The 18121-nt window shown below is 39.2% G+C and overlaps 1 protein-coding gene across 3 annotated transcripts in view; it reads right to left on the minus strand.

The window, feature by feature from the left end:
* LAMA4 (laminin subunit alpha 4) overlaps positions 1-18121 on the minus strand; it is a 142034-nt gene that overhangs the window by 60109 nt on the left and 63804 nt on the right. Inside the window, exons 7-12 of one of the 3 annotated variants that reach the window (XM_006187390.3) lie at positions 17181-17276; positions 15166-15317; positions 13236-13346; positions 7164-7275; positions 4281-4448; positions 1858-2051 (exon numbers count right to left, since the gene is read on the minus strand). In XM_006187390.3, coding sequence (XP_006187452.1) covers positions 1858-2051; positions 4281-4448; positions 7164-7275; positions 13236-13346; positions 15166-15317; positions 17181-17276 — 833 coding nt within the window. The remainder of the gene's footprint in view (positions 1-1857; positions 2052-4280; positions 4449-7163; positions 7276-13235; positions 13347-15165; positions 15318-17180; positions 17277-18121) is intronic. The other 2 variants (XM_032484720.1, XM_014561530.2) reach the window with 2 other exon arrangements.

Here is an 18121-nt window from a genome sequence, read left to right on the forward strand (position 1 = left end):
ATGGTGGCATGCCTTCCGGGAGGACATGATGCCTAGAATTATCCAGGTGAAGGAGAAAAGAGGGAAAAGCCTGCAGTGGCATTACTGGTGTACCTGATGCTGCCTGAACTGAACATGTGAAGTAGGCAAACGGCAAGAGGTGAGGCTGAAGAGGCTGGCAGGGGCCCAACAGAGAGGGTCCCGTACGTCACAAGAACAAACATAGACTATACTACTGGACAGTGTCTTTCAGATGTTTTTACCCATGCTGCGCAGTAAAAAATGTATTTTATGCTGCAACCCAGTACACATACATAACTAAAGCAGAAAGGTGATGAAACCGTGTCTTACTATAGATGATGCACTTGGAAATTTTCTCCTCTATTTCATTTCTTTTTTTTTTTTAAATGCTGGTTACAACCTCAAAACTTATTTTGTGATTTGCTAAATGGTTCACAAGCTGTAGTGCCAAAGACACTGCCATATGTTATAAGGAAAAAGTTAAGGATTATTTTAGTAAAAGTAAGAGGTGAAGAGGTGACTGTCAGGATTGTGATTAAGGTGGACCCCTCGGGCAGAGTGAGGAGGATGGATTGGATGGAAGCATAATGAAAGAGAGAAGAGGAGGCTATTTTAGTTCAGAAATGATGAAGGCCCACACTGGAGAAGTCATAGAGGAATGGAACAGAGGGAAGAGAGCTAAAAATAGTCCAGTGGTAAAATTGGCAGAATCTTGTGGTTGACTAGATGTGAGGGTGGGGAAAGAGGGAAAATTCAAGGATACGGATGAGTCCCAGTAACTCTCTTGAATGCTGTTTAAAGAAATTATTATTTTGCATTACAGTTATAATTTTGTTGTGTAAGATAATCATGCTTTTTTTTTTTAAAACAAAGAATGCTATCCTGACCATTACTATTCTAAAAATATTAGCTAAGGGGGTTGCTCCAATGGTACAAAATGGTGATGATAAATGTAATTCACTTTTAAAATTTTATTTATTTAATTTTTATTCTTTATTGAATGTAATTCACTTTTATTATGGAAATTTTACAACGACTTGCTGAGAGCTAGCAATGACTGGAAATCAAGGCAGAGGACCTAATTTAAGTTGGTTTTGTCAAAAATAAAAATTAACATAACTGAAGTAATGAATTTGCTCATAATTGTTTCCTATTTTTTGACATTGCTTTTTCACTGTAATCTTTATAAATACACCCAAAGAGGCAGGTGTCTTCCTATCAGAAGATCCTGCTGCATGGTGGTGTTGAGTGCATGCATTGCTTGGGGCAGACAGGTGATCACCACCAGTTCTAAGCCCCTAGGTGTGGGCATGCACAAATCCTGGTTTCCTAGGGTGACTGCCCTGGCAGGAATATGGCCAAGTCTGGGAATTTTTCTTACCTCTTTGTAATTGCCTGATCTTAGTTTGAATTAGACTCCTTATCTCTGCAGCTGCTCACCAGCCAGGCTGTGAGATCTGCTTATCAGGCCCTTCCAAAAATTACACATATGCTTACAGGAACATGGTTCTGGGTTGCTTTGGGATTCTTAGTGCTCTCAGTATAAAAACAGTTTGGCACAGGTATTGTGCCTCGTTTACTCACTTGCAAAAGCAATACAATCATACATGCAGACACAAGCACCAAGAACAACTGCATTCTTACCAACACACAGGCTTAACAATTATAATGGTTTCAACTTGATTTTAGGTGTACACACATTAGCAAACTACAGTGGCAAAAAATGTACAGATAATTTTAAAAATAAAGATTTAAATGTACCAATATTTAAAAAATTGTGTACCAGCTGTCCTCTTTGGTATAACTTCATGTTGCATATGCCTGAAATGCATCTACAGTTAAGAGTGTCCACTGTACCTCGTGGTCCCGCTGCCTGGCTGCCGTGGCTCTGTTCATGTCTTCGGCATCCCTGACATGGTCAAGGGCCTGGTCAAGTGATTTCTCGAGGTCGGACAACTTAGCATTGTAGTCATCTAGCTGCTCCAGGACGACAGGAAACAGAGAGCGAGTATCGTTGTACTGCCGCTGCCAATTCTCAGCCTGGCTCAGCACTGGGAAGAAAAGGATGCAGAAACTCAGTCTGGACTTCTTCCTGTCTCCTCCCAGACCATCCAGCATCTAGCAACTCGTCAGGCTATGCCTTCTTTAGCAACAGAGATTGAAGCTGTTGTTCACAAAAATAGCCCTTCTTTTATCTTTAAAGGAAAAAAATACTATTTTATAACACTGTTGTGGTCTTTGGACCACTATTAGCTAAAAAGAGGCTTTATTAGTTTTCCTATTGAGATTATGATTTATGTTTATGAAAATGATGTTATTAAACTAAGTTTATGACCACCCAGATTATTAATAATTCTACCATATAAAGGGAACTTGGATATACTATAGTTTTACTATTGAAAGAACCCAAGTTGTTTTGTCTGTTACTGACAAATGATATTCACAATCACTCATTTTCTGTATTTTCTCCAGGCAGCTGATTTTAGTTAGCTCCTTTAGGTCAAATGGAAATCATGATTTTGGGTGGAATGAGGATTAACTGGCAATGACATATTCTTAAACTCTGCATATGTCTTAATTTTCTGATCAAAGTTACATGAATTGACTGTGTGCCTTAATTCTATTTTTCCTCCAGAGAATATGTCTTATTGAGGTTTCATATTTACTTTCATCACCATGAGCAGAAGATACAAATTCATGGTTGAGTAAAGAAAGTGGTTGAAAATGCATTCACTAGGTGGAAGGCAGTTAAGTGGGAGACGTGATTGGTCCCGTTTTTCCAGCGCAGTCTTGTTAAATTCCAAAATAGGCAAGAAGCATGGAAGCATCTGGCTGTGACGTTAAAGCGCCAGCCTTCCTGACTGCCGGCCTCATCCCAACTCAGAAATGGGGCCTGAGAGTTTTCTTTACTTCTTACTGTTTCTAAGACCTTGTAAGTTTGCTATCACAATATGCCTTCATGTCAAGAATGTTCCTCTTTTAGAATATTCACAATAATTTTTAACAGAAGTTGATAGTGACAAATGTAGGAAAATGATCTAATGCAGGTGTTCTTAATCCTTCTGTGAGACAGGCCCCTTTACAATCTGGTGAAGCCTTCAGACCCCTTCTTATGTGTTTTAAAATGCACAAAATAAAATACGTAGAATTATAAAGGAGACTATTATACTAAAAAACAAATTGGTAATATAATAATTGATGTGCTTTTCTATTAATGCATTAAGCAACAAGATTTAGAAGTGAGACCAGTAACGACAAAAACTTTGAACTATTGATGAATTAATGTTGTGAGATAATAGCAACAGCTGAAGTATGACATGCAAACCTGCAGTTTCTTTGTTGACCGTGTAGATTAAAAGGGACACAAATTCTTTGTAACTCTGTCTATGAAGAGTGGAGTCTATTTCCTTACCCTTGAATCTGGGCTGGTCTTGACCAATGGAATGAATGTGATGTTGCTGAGTTCCAAGGTTAGGCCTCAAGGACCTTTCACTCTCCATTCTTGCCCTCCTGGAAGGCTGCTGCCTCATGAACAAGCCTCAGTGAGCTTTCTTGAGGACAAGACCCCACATGGAGTGAAAGGCCCAGTCACCCCAGCTAAGTCTCCAGACATGTGAGTGAGCTCAACCATGCCACATGGAGCAGAGATGAGCTGTCCAGATTGAGTCCAGCCCAAATTGTCATCTATGAAATCATAAGTAAATAAATCACTATTTTTTAAATGAAGATGTTTGGGGTAAATGTGAGATAGTAACTGATATTTGATACAATTACTAAGTCGTAGATTCGCTAATACTACTGTGGTTTGTTACCTATATTTATCATGAAAGGACATGTTAAATTTTCATTGAAGGTTAAAAGTCATTCATGGACATCAGAACATGAATGAATGTTACTGGGTGTAGCTTTATTGCCTTCTCAGTGAGATTCCTTTACTGTAGTTTGGGGAATTGGTTCCCCTTAGCTCTCTTTCCCCTGTTTTATACATTTTCACCAACTGCTAAGTTTTTATTTCTTCTTCTCAGGAGTAAACTTCTGTGCATTCCTTGTGGAATCTCAGCTGTTTCTCAAAAGCTCAAGGGTGGGCCTCGATCTAAAAATCTTGGTCATATAGTGAAGTTGTCCTGAATGACTCCCTGAAGCCACATATAAACTCTTAATAACTTTGAATGTTGGGAATTGGTTGCTTTGACCAAATGCTACCCTGCAGCTCAGTGTCCTCTCCTTGACCCACAAAGGAAGCAGACATGTGCTGGGCTCTAGGAGCTGAATACACCTACATTCATAGGCTTCATCTGCCTCCTCATTCACAAGTTCCTGTTGGGTGAGGAACGGCTGTCGGCGCCTGATATCTTCAAGCATCTTCTGGGCTAACACCAGCTTCTCAGAGATTTCCTCAGGGCTAAGTTCCTGCTCTTCCCCATAATACAGCATCTTGTTGTTGATCTCTGAAAGGAAAGACACGGTGAGAAAAGGCAGGAGGGAGAGATGACAGGGTATTTGACAGAGATGTCACTGAAAACCCAGGAGGAGGGCAAAGGGCAGGGCTGATTTTAAGAAGGAAAGACAGACTCATGCAAAGACAGCATGGTGATGATGCTCACGCTGTGAACACTGGTGTTGGCATCGGAGTTCATCATATATTCCAGGGAGAGGTAAAACCTGGGAATCACACTTCTTTGCTTTCCATTTGGTGTCTTCAGAACAGGGATGGAATTAATACAAAGCCTGCCCTGATTTCATCTGAGTCTGATTTCTGCCATGATTCAGAAACGTTAATATTCAAGGCACACAAATCTGGGGCCTTTGGTCAACCTTTTATATAAAATAGATAATCTGAAGAACATGTTCTGAGGTAGCTCCTGTCACATGTAGGAGGCACTGGAGATACTAATTATATGTTAGCCAAGGATTTTACCCAAGCTCTAAGCCAAAATGAGTGTATATCAATAGTTGTCCAAGTGAGTCTTTCATATTATTGTACAGATGACATTAATACAGATGTTTGTTATAGTAAGACGTGAGTTTTTGCTCATTAATATACACATTTTTTGCAACTGCTATTTGCCTTATGTGGTATGACTGCTTGTTAAGATAGTGCCGTTGACTCTGGGTCATTTTCACCCTATGAGAATTAGGGTAGAGAATTTTAGAACTGGGAGGACTGCTGAGGCTCAGAGGACAGATGAGTTGTGTGAACACCGGCAGAGCTGAGCAGTTCTCTGGCTGCCTCTTCCTACTACACATGATCAGATGAAAGTTATGTAATTGCCACCTTGTCCTATGGCAGCTCCGGGAGAAGCATTTTATCTTCCTGGCATAAATGAAATTGTGTGTCTGTGGTTTACCATGATCTATGTGGTTGGCCAGACAAGATGGGTAAACAAGCACTGGTGTCACATAAATCATACCAAGATAGGGGCTTGTATTTTATACAGATAATAGCCTGAAGGTCACTAGTAGTTATTTTAGAGATGGTTGGGAATAAGGAATGACATACTGTGGAGTCGTGCAGCGTCCCTGAATTCTGAAGCAAGGGAGATAAATGGGGGAAGAGGTTTTTAATGCTATAAATTTTAATGAGAAATTTTTAGGGAAACCAAGATATGCTACAAAAAAGTTATGAAGGGATTAAACATTCACTCTTTAAGTAAAGTCTAAAATATTAACTCCTGAAACATAGATATTTTTTCCTTCAGATCTAGCACTTGCAATGCTGAATTTCTTGGCATTTTGACACAAATATTATATTTACAATTTGGCTTGTTTTATTTTAGCCATGTCTAGTCTAGATTAGAAAAAAGAAATCTAGAGAATATCATTTTTGCCTTTAGTCTTTGGAGACCGTTCATACATCATTTTAAAAAGGTAAAAATTGATGGAAATTACTGTTTCCCACTTACATTTCTTTTGTATTTTTTCCTTCTTTTCCTATGTCCTAATGGTCAAACAAGAGGGTTTAGAGTCTTTCCAAATGAAACACCTTAGAATCAAAATTTGAGTTATGACAACAAAGGCGAATTACCTTTTTTCTGAATGGCTTACAGGATGCTGGCTCTATTTGCTGCCTAGAGGGACATGTACTTCTTAATTAGATGAGGTCAGCTAATCTAGGTTTAATCTTATTTTTTGAACAAATCAATAGTAACTCTAAAATGTTATAGGAAAAGAATATTTTATTGGCTGATGAAGATGGGAACAGGAGTGTTTGAAATGCATACCAGTTGTTTTTATTATGTATTATGGGCACCAAAGGAAATATAACAAATGATAAATCTTGGCTTGACATATCCCTTTTCCTGGAATATGCTCCCTATACATCAGTATAAGATATGAAATCCCCCACTGTGGGTCCCTACACTGCCACTGTGCCCTTGAGATGCACTTGGAGTTGTCATCAGGCTCTTAATATATAGGATAATAAAAACTTTGGAATCACATAAATACTGTATCTTAGCAGAGTGTAACCCAGGATGTTCTCTTTATCTTAGAACATATGCAATCACTTGTTATCTGTTGGTAAACTGAAGGCTGGCTTTCAGTGCGCTATTAAGATAGTCTTCAAAATGCAGCCTGCACTTATGAGAAGTTTAGAGCACAAATAAGTAAACCCTCAAGAAGAAAGGTAAAATCTGTCACAATCTTATGCTTTAGGGCTAAGAAATCTCCCATTCCCCATCACTGCTTTTCTTCTGGATTGGGGACCAGAACATGTGGCCTGCCTAGTCTGTGGGAAAGAGCATCATAGAGACAGCTTAGGACGACATGGATTAGTGGACAGTTTACTGCCACTCTAAAGGCAGTGTTTTCTCTGCAAGTAATTGAGAAAAATTTGACTCCTATTCAACTCTTGCATTTTAGAGATACCATAGTATGTGATTTCCTTTGCTGGGAAGGTATTTTAGCATTTCACTTCTGCAAAATGCCCAAAGAAGGGAATGATTCTGTAAATTTATCCTTGAAAATTGACAGATAGTAAGTAGGGATGAGTGCTCAGAAATCCCAGATAAACAAACTTGAAAGATCTTACATGAATTTAAACCTGTAACACTCTAACAACAGTTCCTGACACATAGCAAACATTAACAGTAGCTATTATTTTGATTGTTGTTAATAACACGAATGATTCCTTGACATGAAGCTGAAGCAGAAAATATATTTACCTTGGATTTTGTCCCTCATATCATGGGCTTGCTCTGCAAGCTGAGTTGCATGGTTAATGGTATCCATACTTTCCTTCTGAGCCACCTGGCTCTTTCTTGAGGCTTGACTTTCCTATAAATAATCCGTACAAGCACCAGATTAAATTTACAAGAAGGAAAGATTGTGTACGTGCATGTGGGGATGGGTGGGCATAATGTATTCCATAAACATAAATTTCCCAGGCATGTGAAAGTTCCATAACATATAAAATTGTTTCAGAAATCATGCCTGGAGACTGATGTGATGACCAGCTTTAGAATTACAGACGTTATTCCTAGGCCATCAGCCTCAGTTCAATGCAAACCATCATTCATATGTAATTTAGCCTTTGAATTTTTACCGTATCTCAAGATGCCATACTAGGAAATCACCCATGCCTGCTAATCAGTTTGACATTGTGCTGACTGAAATGCTTAAAGGTTCAAAGGAAAACCTGTTGAGAAAGTAGGCAGATCTTGAAATGCCCCATGCGTCCAGTGGCTTCTGGGTGGTCTAGCAACTGCTGCAACTGAATTGCCACAGGGATTTAAAAGATTATGCTCACTGGGCTAAATGCTGTTTTCAGTGCTGCCTTCCAAATTCCCGTCAACATTTATGGCGCTTGTGTACAAATAACCACTCAAGCAGCTTTGGCTCAGGGTGAATGGAGTTCTTCTCTGAGAAGATGATTTCATTCTCTCAACTCTGTTTCAGAGCTACCATGAAGGATTTGTCAAAATGAAATCCCAACTCAAATGTGACTTCTGAAGAAAGGATGTGTGGGTGTGTGCATGTGTTTGCACATTTCTGTGGTGTGTAAGGGCAGAAGCTGATGTAAGAAATGGTTCAAGGCCAGGACACTGGCCTGTATGACAGCATGGGGACGTGTACTCTTGTCATACGAAAGATTGACTCATAGGTTATATTTAAGAGGAGAAGAGATCTTCAGTCTGGCATTTATTTGGTCAATGCTCACTTGCCTCATCTGGTGTATTTTGGCTCAGCTCTGTGACAAAGAGGGCTGCAGTTCCTGACTGGACTGCAGCGTGGTCTGCTGCACAGAGTGCTGGCTGGGAGACACCCCAGGACAGGAAAGTGTCTGTTTCAAACTTCTCTCCTTTCACCCAGTGTTCTAGCTGGAAGATTAGGGCCATGATTTTACCTGGAATATTTTTACACTTTCTGTGCATGACCCAAGCAAGTGGCCCTTCATCAAGGAAGAAAATGCAGAAATGGTATCATAGCAAACACATGCCCCAGAGGCTTTTCATCAGGCACTTATCCGAAATCCCCTCTGTACAAAGCTCTCTGCACAACCACTAGGCCCTTCCCTAAACAGTGGGCTCTCCAAGTGGACACGGCCATGAGTCATGGTGTTCCTTTCCCCAATTCCAGTCTTCCTCTTGTCCTGTTCTAATGCCTTCCAGAAACACAAAATCTGTGGCCATTTTAAAATTAGATGATGTAGGAAATAAGATGAATCTTATTCTTGATGTCACCCCTTCCTGATTTTAAAAAATAGGGACACAAACATATAAAACAGTAAAAAAAAATTTAACAAGCTGTGTTTTGGTCCAGTTTAAATTGAGTTGTATTTACAAAGGACAACATGTATATCTTTGACTTCGGTTTCATCTTTCTAGGGAAAGGGCTTATTGTTATTACTGTGTTGATTTAATTCATTTTTTGATACGGAAACTTTGAATTCATTGAAGTAATGAAAGACAGCTGGAGACTGTCACAGCTCTAAGACCACCTCTTCTGACAAACACCAGAGGGCGCTTAGATATATACATTTAATAAAAGAGTGGCAAAGAGAAACATGTGTTACTTTAAATTACAAAATTAATGGACATAATATATAGTGATGACTTATTTGAATGCTTTACTTTTTTCTTTAACTTTGTTTATGGAAAGAAAATAATGATATGGGCACATGATAAAACAGGTGCAACTTGTTTTAAGAAAAACTAATTAAAAAATAAGCTCACAACTATAAGCCATTGGTAGTTAATGTTACAAATGGATTAATCATTTACTTACCCCAACAGTGAATTCTCCTTGTACATATTTGATATAAAAAGTGGCAAGAATTTTTTTATAATACAGTACATAAAGAGTAGTGTACCTAGAATACTATTAAATTGAGTATGATAATATGTAGGATGGTCATATAGTTTACTGTTTAAACTGGGACACTTTTGAGAGTGAAAGGGGGAACTTTTAATAATCATCCTGGAAGACAAGCATAAACAGGGACAGTGCTGAATGAAACGTAGGAAAATTGGTGTGCCATTTCAGAATCTGTACAGTAGTATGTACTTCTGTGAGTTTAGCTACCTCCCAAATATTGACTTCCAAGTATCATTCCAGCCTTGATCTCTTCTCTGAGCTACAGGCTCAAATCTCTAACTGCCCTCTGGCATCCACAGATACCTCACCCTTAAAAGTTCCAGGGTAACCCATTCTGAATTTTTAGTTTTGGCCATGTTTTTTCCAAGTAAAGCTTACATCCTCGTAACTCCTCATATGCAGTTGGTCACCAAACAATTGTTATTCCACTTGTCGTTTTGGCCTCTCTTCCTGTTCCTTACCACCTATAATCTCAGTTTATCCCTGTATACTGCAAATTCTTTTCACATGCAGACAAGGTAGTAATTGACCACTCTCGTTTGGATTACTGCGGCAGTCTCCTAACTGGTGTCTCTGTTTTCAGAGTCTTAAACTCAGCAATCTATCATTCACACTGCAGAGAAATGTTTCTGAAACCTCAGATCTAATCAGCTCATTGTTCTGTGTAAATGCTGCAATGTCTTCCAGAGACCACAGGATGGGCATAGTGGGCAAGGTTCTTCACGACTTCGACTGTGAGAACTTTTCAGCAATATCTCCTCCTTCCGCCTTACCGTTAATCTTCCGCAAGGCCAAATCCAAAGTTCTTCTAGTTCCAAGAATGTACCATGTTGTTTCACAACTCTCTGCACTTGTGGTACTTTTCCCTTGCTTGGAAGTGCTGGATAAACACCTAGTCATTCTTTAGCACACAGGCCAATACCCATCTTCTTCGAGAAACCTTCCCTAATGTACCTCTGCTAAGAAGAGTTAATTATTTCTTCCTTAGAGCTATCTCTTTAGCCTGTATTACACCTCTGTTATTGAGTACAGTGCTAATTTTTTTTTTTCATATCTGTTTTTCTTAGGAGACTGTGAACTCCTTGAGAGCAGGGCCTTATCGTATTCATCTCAGTATCCCTAGCATCTAACATAATAACTGCTATATAGGGTGGTAAGGAGTGCTTTTGGAACTGAAACGTATTCTTATTTTTTTGTCCTGCCTTTTTTTCAGGATCAGAGATGAGGCTCAAATGCTTCTGATGTATGGAGGTGATCTACTTTCCTTCCTGTATTAAAGATCTCTTTGTACGTACTGATATGCAGGGAGCTTTAGCTGTGGCTGAAGAAGTAGGGAAGAGATGGGGGAGATGGAGAAGGGGAGGGGATGGTGCGCCTCCCTTCTGAGCCAGCCCTTGGAGACTGGGTTCTGTAACTCAGGGCTCCACAGTGTACCATTTAGACCCAGATGCCAAAGGGCAATACTGAGATTAGGAGAGGGCTGCCATCTTCACTTTTGTTTGTAGCCTAGTCCCACTCTGACTTTGGGGATGGTGGCTTTGGGAACATGGGAGAATGGAATCTTGACATAGGCTTTGGTACTTTCATTACAGGCATGCTCAGCAGTGGCAAAAGTGAGGCCCTTTTGGGTAGTGGCTATTTGGGAACACAAATGCTTGGGCATCCTTTGGAGGTTGTGAAGAAGTAGGGTGGGAAAGGGCTGTAAGATTTCCTAAGAGAGGGCTAGGGGACTTGGATATGGAGGTTGGGGGAAAAAAATCAGTAACCTTAGATTAATGTAAATTGTGAGATTTGGATCATGTAAGATTCATGTGACAGGTAATGTGCATACAGAGGTACAGTTTAACAACACAGGGATCAGGGGTGCAGACACAGTTGAAAATCTGTGTATAACTTTACAGTTGGCTCTCTGTATCTGAGGTTCCATATCTGCAGATTCAACCAACTGTGGATGATGTAGGACTGTAGTATGTATTTACTGAAAAAAACTGCATGTGAGTGGACTCATGCAGTTCAAATCAGTGTTGTTCAAGGATCAACCATATTTTCAAGTTCAAGGGGCAACATTACTGTGATTTTTATCATACTGTGGGACTCTACAGTGAAATCCTTCACTCTACTTAAAGTTAAATATTAATTACTTTCTTGATAGAAGACTTTCTAAGACAAAACTTTTCTTAAATCCTTCTGAGAATCAGTCACGGACTTTTCTAGACTAAGGGCTTGAAGGATGATTGAGAAGTCCTTAAGACCAGCTCTAGGCATTTGTTTTGAAAAGTTTCAGCAGGTTCTTGCATCAAACAGGACTGTTGGTATCGTGGTCAGAAGGATGCTGTTTTCAGTAAGAATCAGTGGAAACAGTCTGATGAATGTTCCAGTAGTTTTATCATCAACCTCTTGCTTTAGTGTCTGTTCTTATTGTTCAGGAGACTTTTCTACTGTAATGTTAGTTTCAAGCTTGCAGTATTTCCTCCCTATGAAAGCCTGCATTTAACTTGTATTGGAAGTGGGAAAACTGCAAAACAAAAGAACAGTAACTCCGTGTCTAAGCTATGGAAGGAAATAATCTTGGTGAAAACAGTTCCTCAAGAATCTGAGACACTTTTGGCAAGTCTCAGCCATGATACTGAAATGAAATCACAATGAATTTTCACAAAGATTTCTTGCTTGGTATTTCCTTTGAAACTTAAGAAATCTCACTGCTCTTCAAACACTCATGGTTGGATTAATATGCTCCATTGCACAGGAATGAAGGACACAATTTTTATACACATACTTTTTAAACTTCTAAAGTGGTTGACTATTCCAAGGATCCAACTGGAGTTATTCACATTTTTAAAAGCATAATCTCTTGAAGTTTAAGAGGTCCAAGATCAAAAGAGATTATCAGAGTTATTTTAACCTTGATTTTTGTAGAAAATGAGAATTGTTTTGAAAAGTACTTCAACAGTTTATAGTGTCAAACACCAATATCTGAAAGCAGAAATTCCAGAGTACTCTGGGCAGAGCTGGTGGAAAAAAAATATGTGAAACATTTTAATATGTTAAACATGGCGCCTTGTGGCTTAGCTGTATTTTTGTTTTATTAGTATAGAGGATGGATATTTTTCCTTTAGGCTCTTAGGGAGTTTATTTAATAGTCTCTCACATTGACTCTGCTCATGTTTTAACGTTTTTCTTGTTCATCTGCAAAAGCTTTTGCAAGTCATATTTACCTCCACATTTTTCTTAGTCTTGTTGACATTTTTCATTTTAGTTGTTTTACTGGGTATTTGAAATTTTATCTTGTCAAATATATTCTCTCTTTTCCTTATAATTCTTTATGCTATATTTAAATGTATTGCTATTTCCTTTCAAGGCTTAATAATTACCTGGTTCTGTTTTCTTGTGGATTTGAGATTTAAACTCAAGTCTTTAATCTGTCTGGAATTTATCTTAGTATATGGTATAAAATAAGGATCCATGTGGATTCTTTTCCTGCCAAACTGCAAAACTTATTTCTGAACACAATTTCTCTTCTTTCCTTTCATTATTTAATCCATCCTTTAGCAAATATTTACATTTTATATTCTATACAATAAAGTCTATTTATTGATGTTCTATAGCTCTTAGCCATAAAATGTTAAGGCAACAGTTAAATGATACCCTAATTGAAACATATATCAACCATGCTAACCAGCAGCAAATAGAATGTAAGTTCCCCATAAACGTAGTTTTTCAAGGAAACGAATCAAAATGGGAAGATACAGCAGAGACCAAGTATATTAACTTTCTCCCCAGATCTTGCCTTGATTTATTTTAAGGCACTTGGGTCACTGCATTTTTTCTGGGCTGTGTTAAGCCTCAGTCATTTGTGACTAGCCAGGTTCACACCAGCTAAGTCCTTTCTCTGAAGTCAGCCCCAGAAACTGAACACATACCCTTTCAGCCAATTCCTCCACGTCAGATAGAAGGCTTTTCATTGTGTTCTCAGCATTGTTGATTTGTATCTTTCTTAGGATATACTGGTTTTCTCTCTCTGACAATTTTGTCTGTGGGGAAAAACAAACAAACAAAAACCACATATTTTTCCAAAGTCCGTAGATGTGCACACCAGGTTTGTAAAAAAAAAAATAGAAAAAATTCTCTTAGTGGAAGAGGACTCAGAATAGAGTGTGAGCCTTTATTCTCAAAACAGTGGGGTCTGCAGGCTGGTACGAAGCTTGAGGTCTGTGTGAGCGGGCTCAGGGCTCTAGGGGTTGAAATTCTGTGAACTCCACTCACCACACTGGAGACTCTGGCTTGGGCTGTGCTGGTTCTGGGGAAAGGGTACGTTTTCCAAATTTGCACAAAGGCACAATATAGACTGGCAGTGGCCTTGGGTGTCTGAGCTTTAAAACTCCAATTTTGACAGGTCTTGGAGGAAATGATAACCCACCTGGATCAATACAAATGGAGTTTAGAAATTCACTTTCCTCTTTTTGGTGTAAAGAGAACAATTCTCTTTATTTCAGACCCTTTCTTATCTACTTTTGAGGAGTTTGGTCCAAATGTAGCTTTCCTCTAATTACTTTGGAGTAAGCCTTTTAATCTTGGCACTTACTTCCCATCACCTATAATTATTCCTATCTTGAAGTTGTGCTGTTGGGGAAAGAGGATTCGAATGGTATCAAGAGGACTGAGTCTGGATAACTTCTCTGAAAATTAGTGTCTTCATGAATCCAAACAGATGAGTCTGAACAAGAACAATTCTTAAATTTAGAATAGAGTGCTCCCTAAGATTCCATCCAGCTCTAAAATTTTGTGATTTTTAAAACAAAAATGACTTTGTTTTATACTTTGCATATTTAGGCAATAGCTGTGGATATCATTTTCATCTCCAAAAAGCAGAGTAACGAGAACTTTCTATGTTAGGTACTGTTCTAACTGCTCTACATGTAACAACTCACTGAATTCTCTTAACAACCCACAAGATGGATGTAATCATTATCCTCAATTCCAGATGAGGAAACTGAAAAATAAAGAGGTTAAATACCTTACCAAGGTCACATAGCTAGTAAGTGTCAGAGCTGAGATTTGAATCTAAGCATTCTGGTGTCAAAGTTTATGGTCTTAATCATTATGCTGAATGGATTAATCAAGTAAAAAAATGTGCTGGAATTCATTCTATTATCCTTTCAGCTAATTATTATTGTTTTTAAAAATATCTGTTAGTTGTGATAGAAGCTCATGATTTAGAAGGAAAAAAAAAAAAACCTCTTACAGCTTAGATATATAAGCACTGTTATAGTTTTTGACTGTTGCCTGCATTTAACTTGTTGATTAGATACTAACCAAGACCCAGGAAAAGAAACAGAGAATATGAGTATACTTGCATGTTTGAGTGTGTGTGTGAGTGTGGGAAAATAAGAAGGAATGTGTGTCAGTGAGAAGGAAAGGACAAGAGATAAAGGGAAGGAAGGAGGGAGAAGCAGAGAGTGAAAGGGAGGTGGAGGGAGAGAGAGAGGAGATTAGAGAAACTTCTCTAAACATGGCAAACTGAAGCTAAAGTAATGGCATGTTTGTGTTGTTGACTTGAGTAACCAACATTTAGCTCCACCAAAGAAATAAGAGTGTTTCTCCTCCCTCAATAGCTTTCTACACAGATATGAGTTTTTCAGTAATTTAATTTTCCATATTAACCTCTTTCATAGACGACAGCTCTTGGTTTAGGCTGAAGTTCATGACTACAATCAACTTTTCATAACTTTCTAGGTCTAACAATTTGCAATATAACCACAGGACTCAAATACCAAAAGGGTTAGGAGTTACTCGGAGTGACGCCGTGAAACAAGATTGAAAATAAGCAGAGGGTACACCATTCTTGCATACTTTGAGAAGGTAGATGGTGGAGTTGATTTCATTCACATGCCTATGAGCAGCAGCACCAGATGACACACTCAGCAGACTGGATTTGCTTTCTTCAATGGAGAGCGCCGCTAGCCGAAGGTCGTCAGTCAGATCCCAGATGCACTTATCACAGCCTGGAGGTAAAACAGGCATGTCATTTCTTCAAAATCAAAGGTCAGCCAGGAAGCATGCCACTTTGTCCATCATTACATGCACTTCCTTGGTTAATACTACTTGTATTTTTGTTTCCTGAGATGTTCTGGGCCATGGCACTAGTCCTTACACTCAAAGCAGAGTAGAGCCTAAGACAAACCAAAGTGTATATTGGGCACTATCCTCACTTAAAAAGTGACAAAAAACAAACACATGCAACAGGAAAGTAGGTTAATATGAACACAAAGGGCTGAACTGAGAAAGGAATGAAGCACAAAAGGGCAAAGCATCTGAGAGATAGATGGATAGGTGGAGAGAACCCCTCTCCACTTTTCTCTGGTGGTGGGAAAGCCATCTGGGATGACTTCACATCAGGCTTTAGGCTTCTGCCTTGTGCTGGCTGGTGAAGATGGTATGGTACCAGACATTCTTCCTCTCCTAGCTGCTTTTCTTATAGCTATTTAGGTTCTAGTGCCTTTGCCTCACCCCAGCGATGGCTCAATGCCTCCCCATGGCCTGACCTTCAGTCTGGATGAATGCTTCAGCAGAAGATGGTCGCTAGGCCATCACTGTTTCCAAGTATCACTCTCTGATAGCTGACAAACCTGCACACCTGGTGAGGTAGGTGGTGGTTTCTCATTGCTTCCTGCATTTTGCATTTGAGTCATCACACCCAGGGACCCAGTGCCTTCCTATGACACACTCACAAGGTCACCCTTTGAAACTTTCCTGTTCCCAATCTCTTTTCCTCAGGCTGTACTCTCTTCTAGAGAACTGATAAATGGAGACTAAAGTGTTAATGGTTGTTAATATGTTAATTTGTTATTTGAAGTTTAACATGTTCTTACTCATATGCTTTCTCAAAGGAATGACTCCCCAGACAGCATATCAGGCTGGTGGAGGAGATGCGTAGGGCCAGGCAGGCATCTTGATATCCTTAAAGTGACCCTGCTTAGGGGACCACCTATGCTGTCAGTGTGTAAAACTCTGTGCTCCTTGTGCCTCACATCCTATGTCACTTTCTAAGATGGGATTCATCAGTAATATTAATCTCTTGTGCCCAGAGGGACTGAGAGACCAAGACATTTTTGTTTGGGAGAGGGGATGTCTCATGTTAAAGTAGACTTTAAACCACTCTATTTAAAATTAAGCCAAATATTAGACATTCTAAGGCAAAGCTTCCTCAAATCCTTCTAAGAATCAATCATGGATTTTTCTAGGCTAAGGTCTTGAATGATGCTTGAGAAGTCATTCAGACTGGCTCTGGGCATTTGGTTCAAAATGTTTCAGCAGGTTCTTGCACCATTGGGATCATGCATGATTTGATTGACAGGAGAGAGAGAAATCCAGGAAAGAGAAAAGGCAGCTCCATTTCATAAGGCCTGAATATTATTATATTCCTGGTACCACTTCAGATTTGGGAAAAGCCAGCTTAAGTCTCTTGGTATCTCAGTTTCCCCATGCTGTAAAGCCTTGTCTGTAGGTAACATTATCTGAGGACCTGAAGAGAGACTATAGAAAGAGGAGCTAAAATGAACTCAGTCATTGGGAATTGTGTTTCTGACTTTGCCTTTACCTACTAAATAAGATGCTGAACTTAAAGACTTGATAAAATACATTTTCTAAAATAGATCTGTTTAAACATACATCATCTGTCAGCCAATTGGAATCAGGTGGACTGAATGCCTTTTGTTTAGGGTCAATTTGGTTGAGGCACAGGCAGGGTTAAAGTCGAGGGACCCAGGCAGTTTCTAGAGAGAGGGTATTGCATAACTCTTCTTAATCCTACATCTGCAGCACATTAGAGAATGTGGGGTTAGTCAATCATGGACTGTTATTTTTACTCATGGTTGGGCAGTCCATGCCTGTAGGGGTTTCAAAACCTTCTTCCAAGCATTCTCCAGTTACACTGTCACATGGACCTCCTCCACAATTGCACACTGTGGGAAACAGAAACAAGAGGTTAGGGATTCATTTCTTAATGTTTAAAATATGGTATTTGTGGTTTGTAGAAATACTGGCTATCAGTATATAATTCTTCAATGGGGATTAATTATATTCTTCTTGAAACCATGTGGAATCCACGATATAGGGATTATGCCCTTCACCCAATTAAGCCCCAGCTCAGTGAGATTTCCAAAGGTGATTTTGGGGCAGAAGTCAATCTAAACGTTTCTAGGATTCCTTTGTCAATTATTTGAATTCTGCATGATGCTGCAACTGCTTCAATCCAAAGAGATCCTGGTCAGTTTCACAAGTACAAAATGATCACAGAGCCCATGACTCAGTTGGAATCTGAAAGCCATCCTTTCATCACAGACTGATTTTCCAGTTTAATCCAACTCCAGGGTTGATCATTGCCAGGTGTGAGGGAGGAGCAGCCCAGCTAGGACTGAGTGAAGAGACCCAAGAGTGATTCTTGGCTCCCACAGTGCTTGACCTCTGGCAAGACTGACTCCAAACCTCCACATGATAGCTATCAATGGGATGGCTAGGAACAATGTCGTGGAAAGAATTAGAAGCATATTTACATGAATCGAGGAGGTCTGAAAGCCCATTACTAATCTACTGATGATTCTCAAGAATGCCTTTTGGACAAAAACAAAAACAATATCCCAATCTCATCAGACTGTTTATTTTCCACTGAGTTTTGAACTGGAGATTAATTTTTAATATTTAAAAAGGATTTCTTAAACTATCTAGGTTAGCAAAAAGCTGGAATACAATTGTGAATTTTCCCTCCACTTCTTAACTGTCTTTACAGAATAATCATAAAAAATTAGCT

Source organism: Camelus ferus, chromosome 8 (assembly GCF_009834535.1).
Source record: "Camelus ferus isolate YT-003-E chromosome 8, BCGSAC_Cfer_1.0, whole genome shotgun sequence".
Lineage (NCBI taxonomy): Eukaryota > Metazoa > Chordata > Mammalia > Artiodactyla > Camelidae > Camelus > Camelus ferus.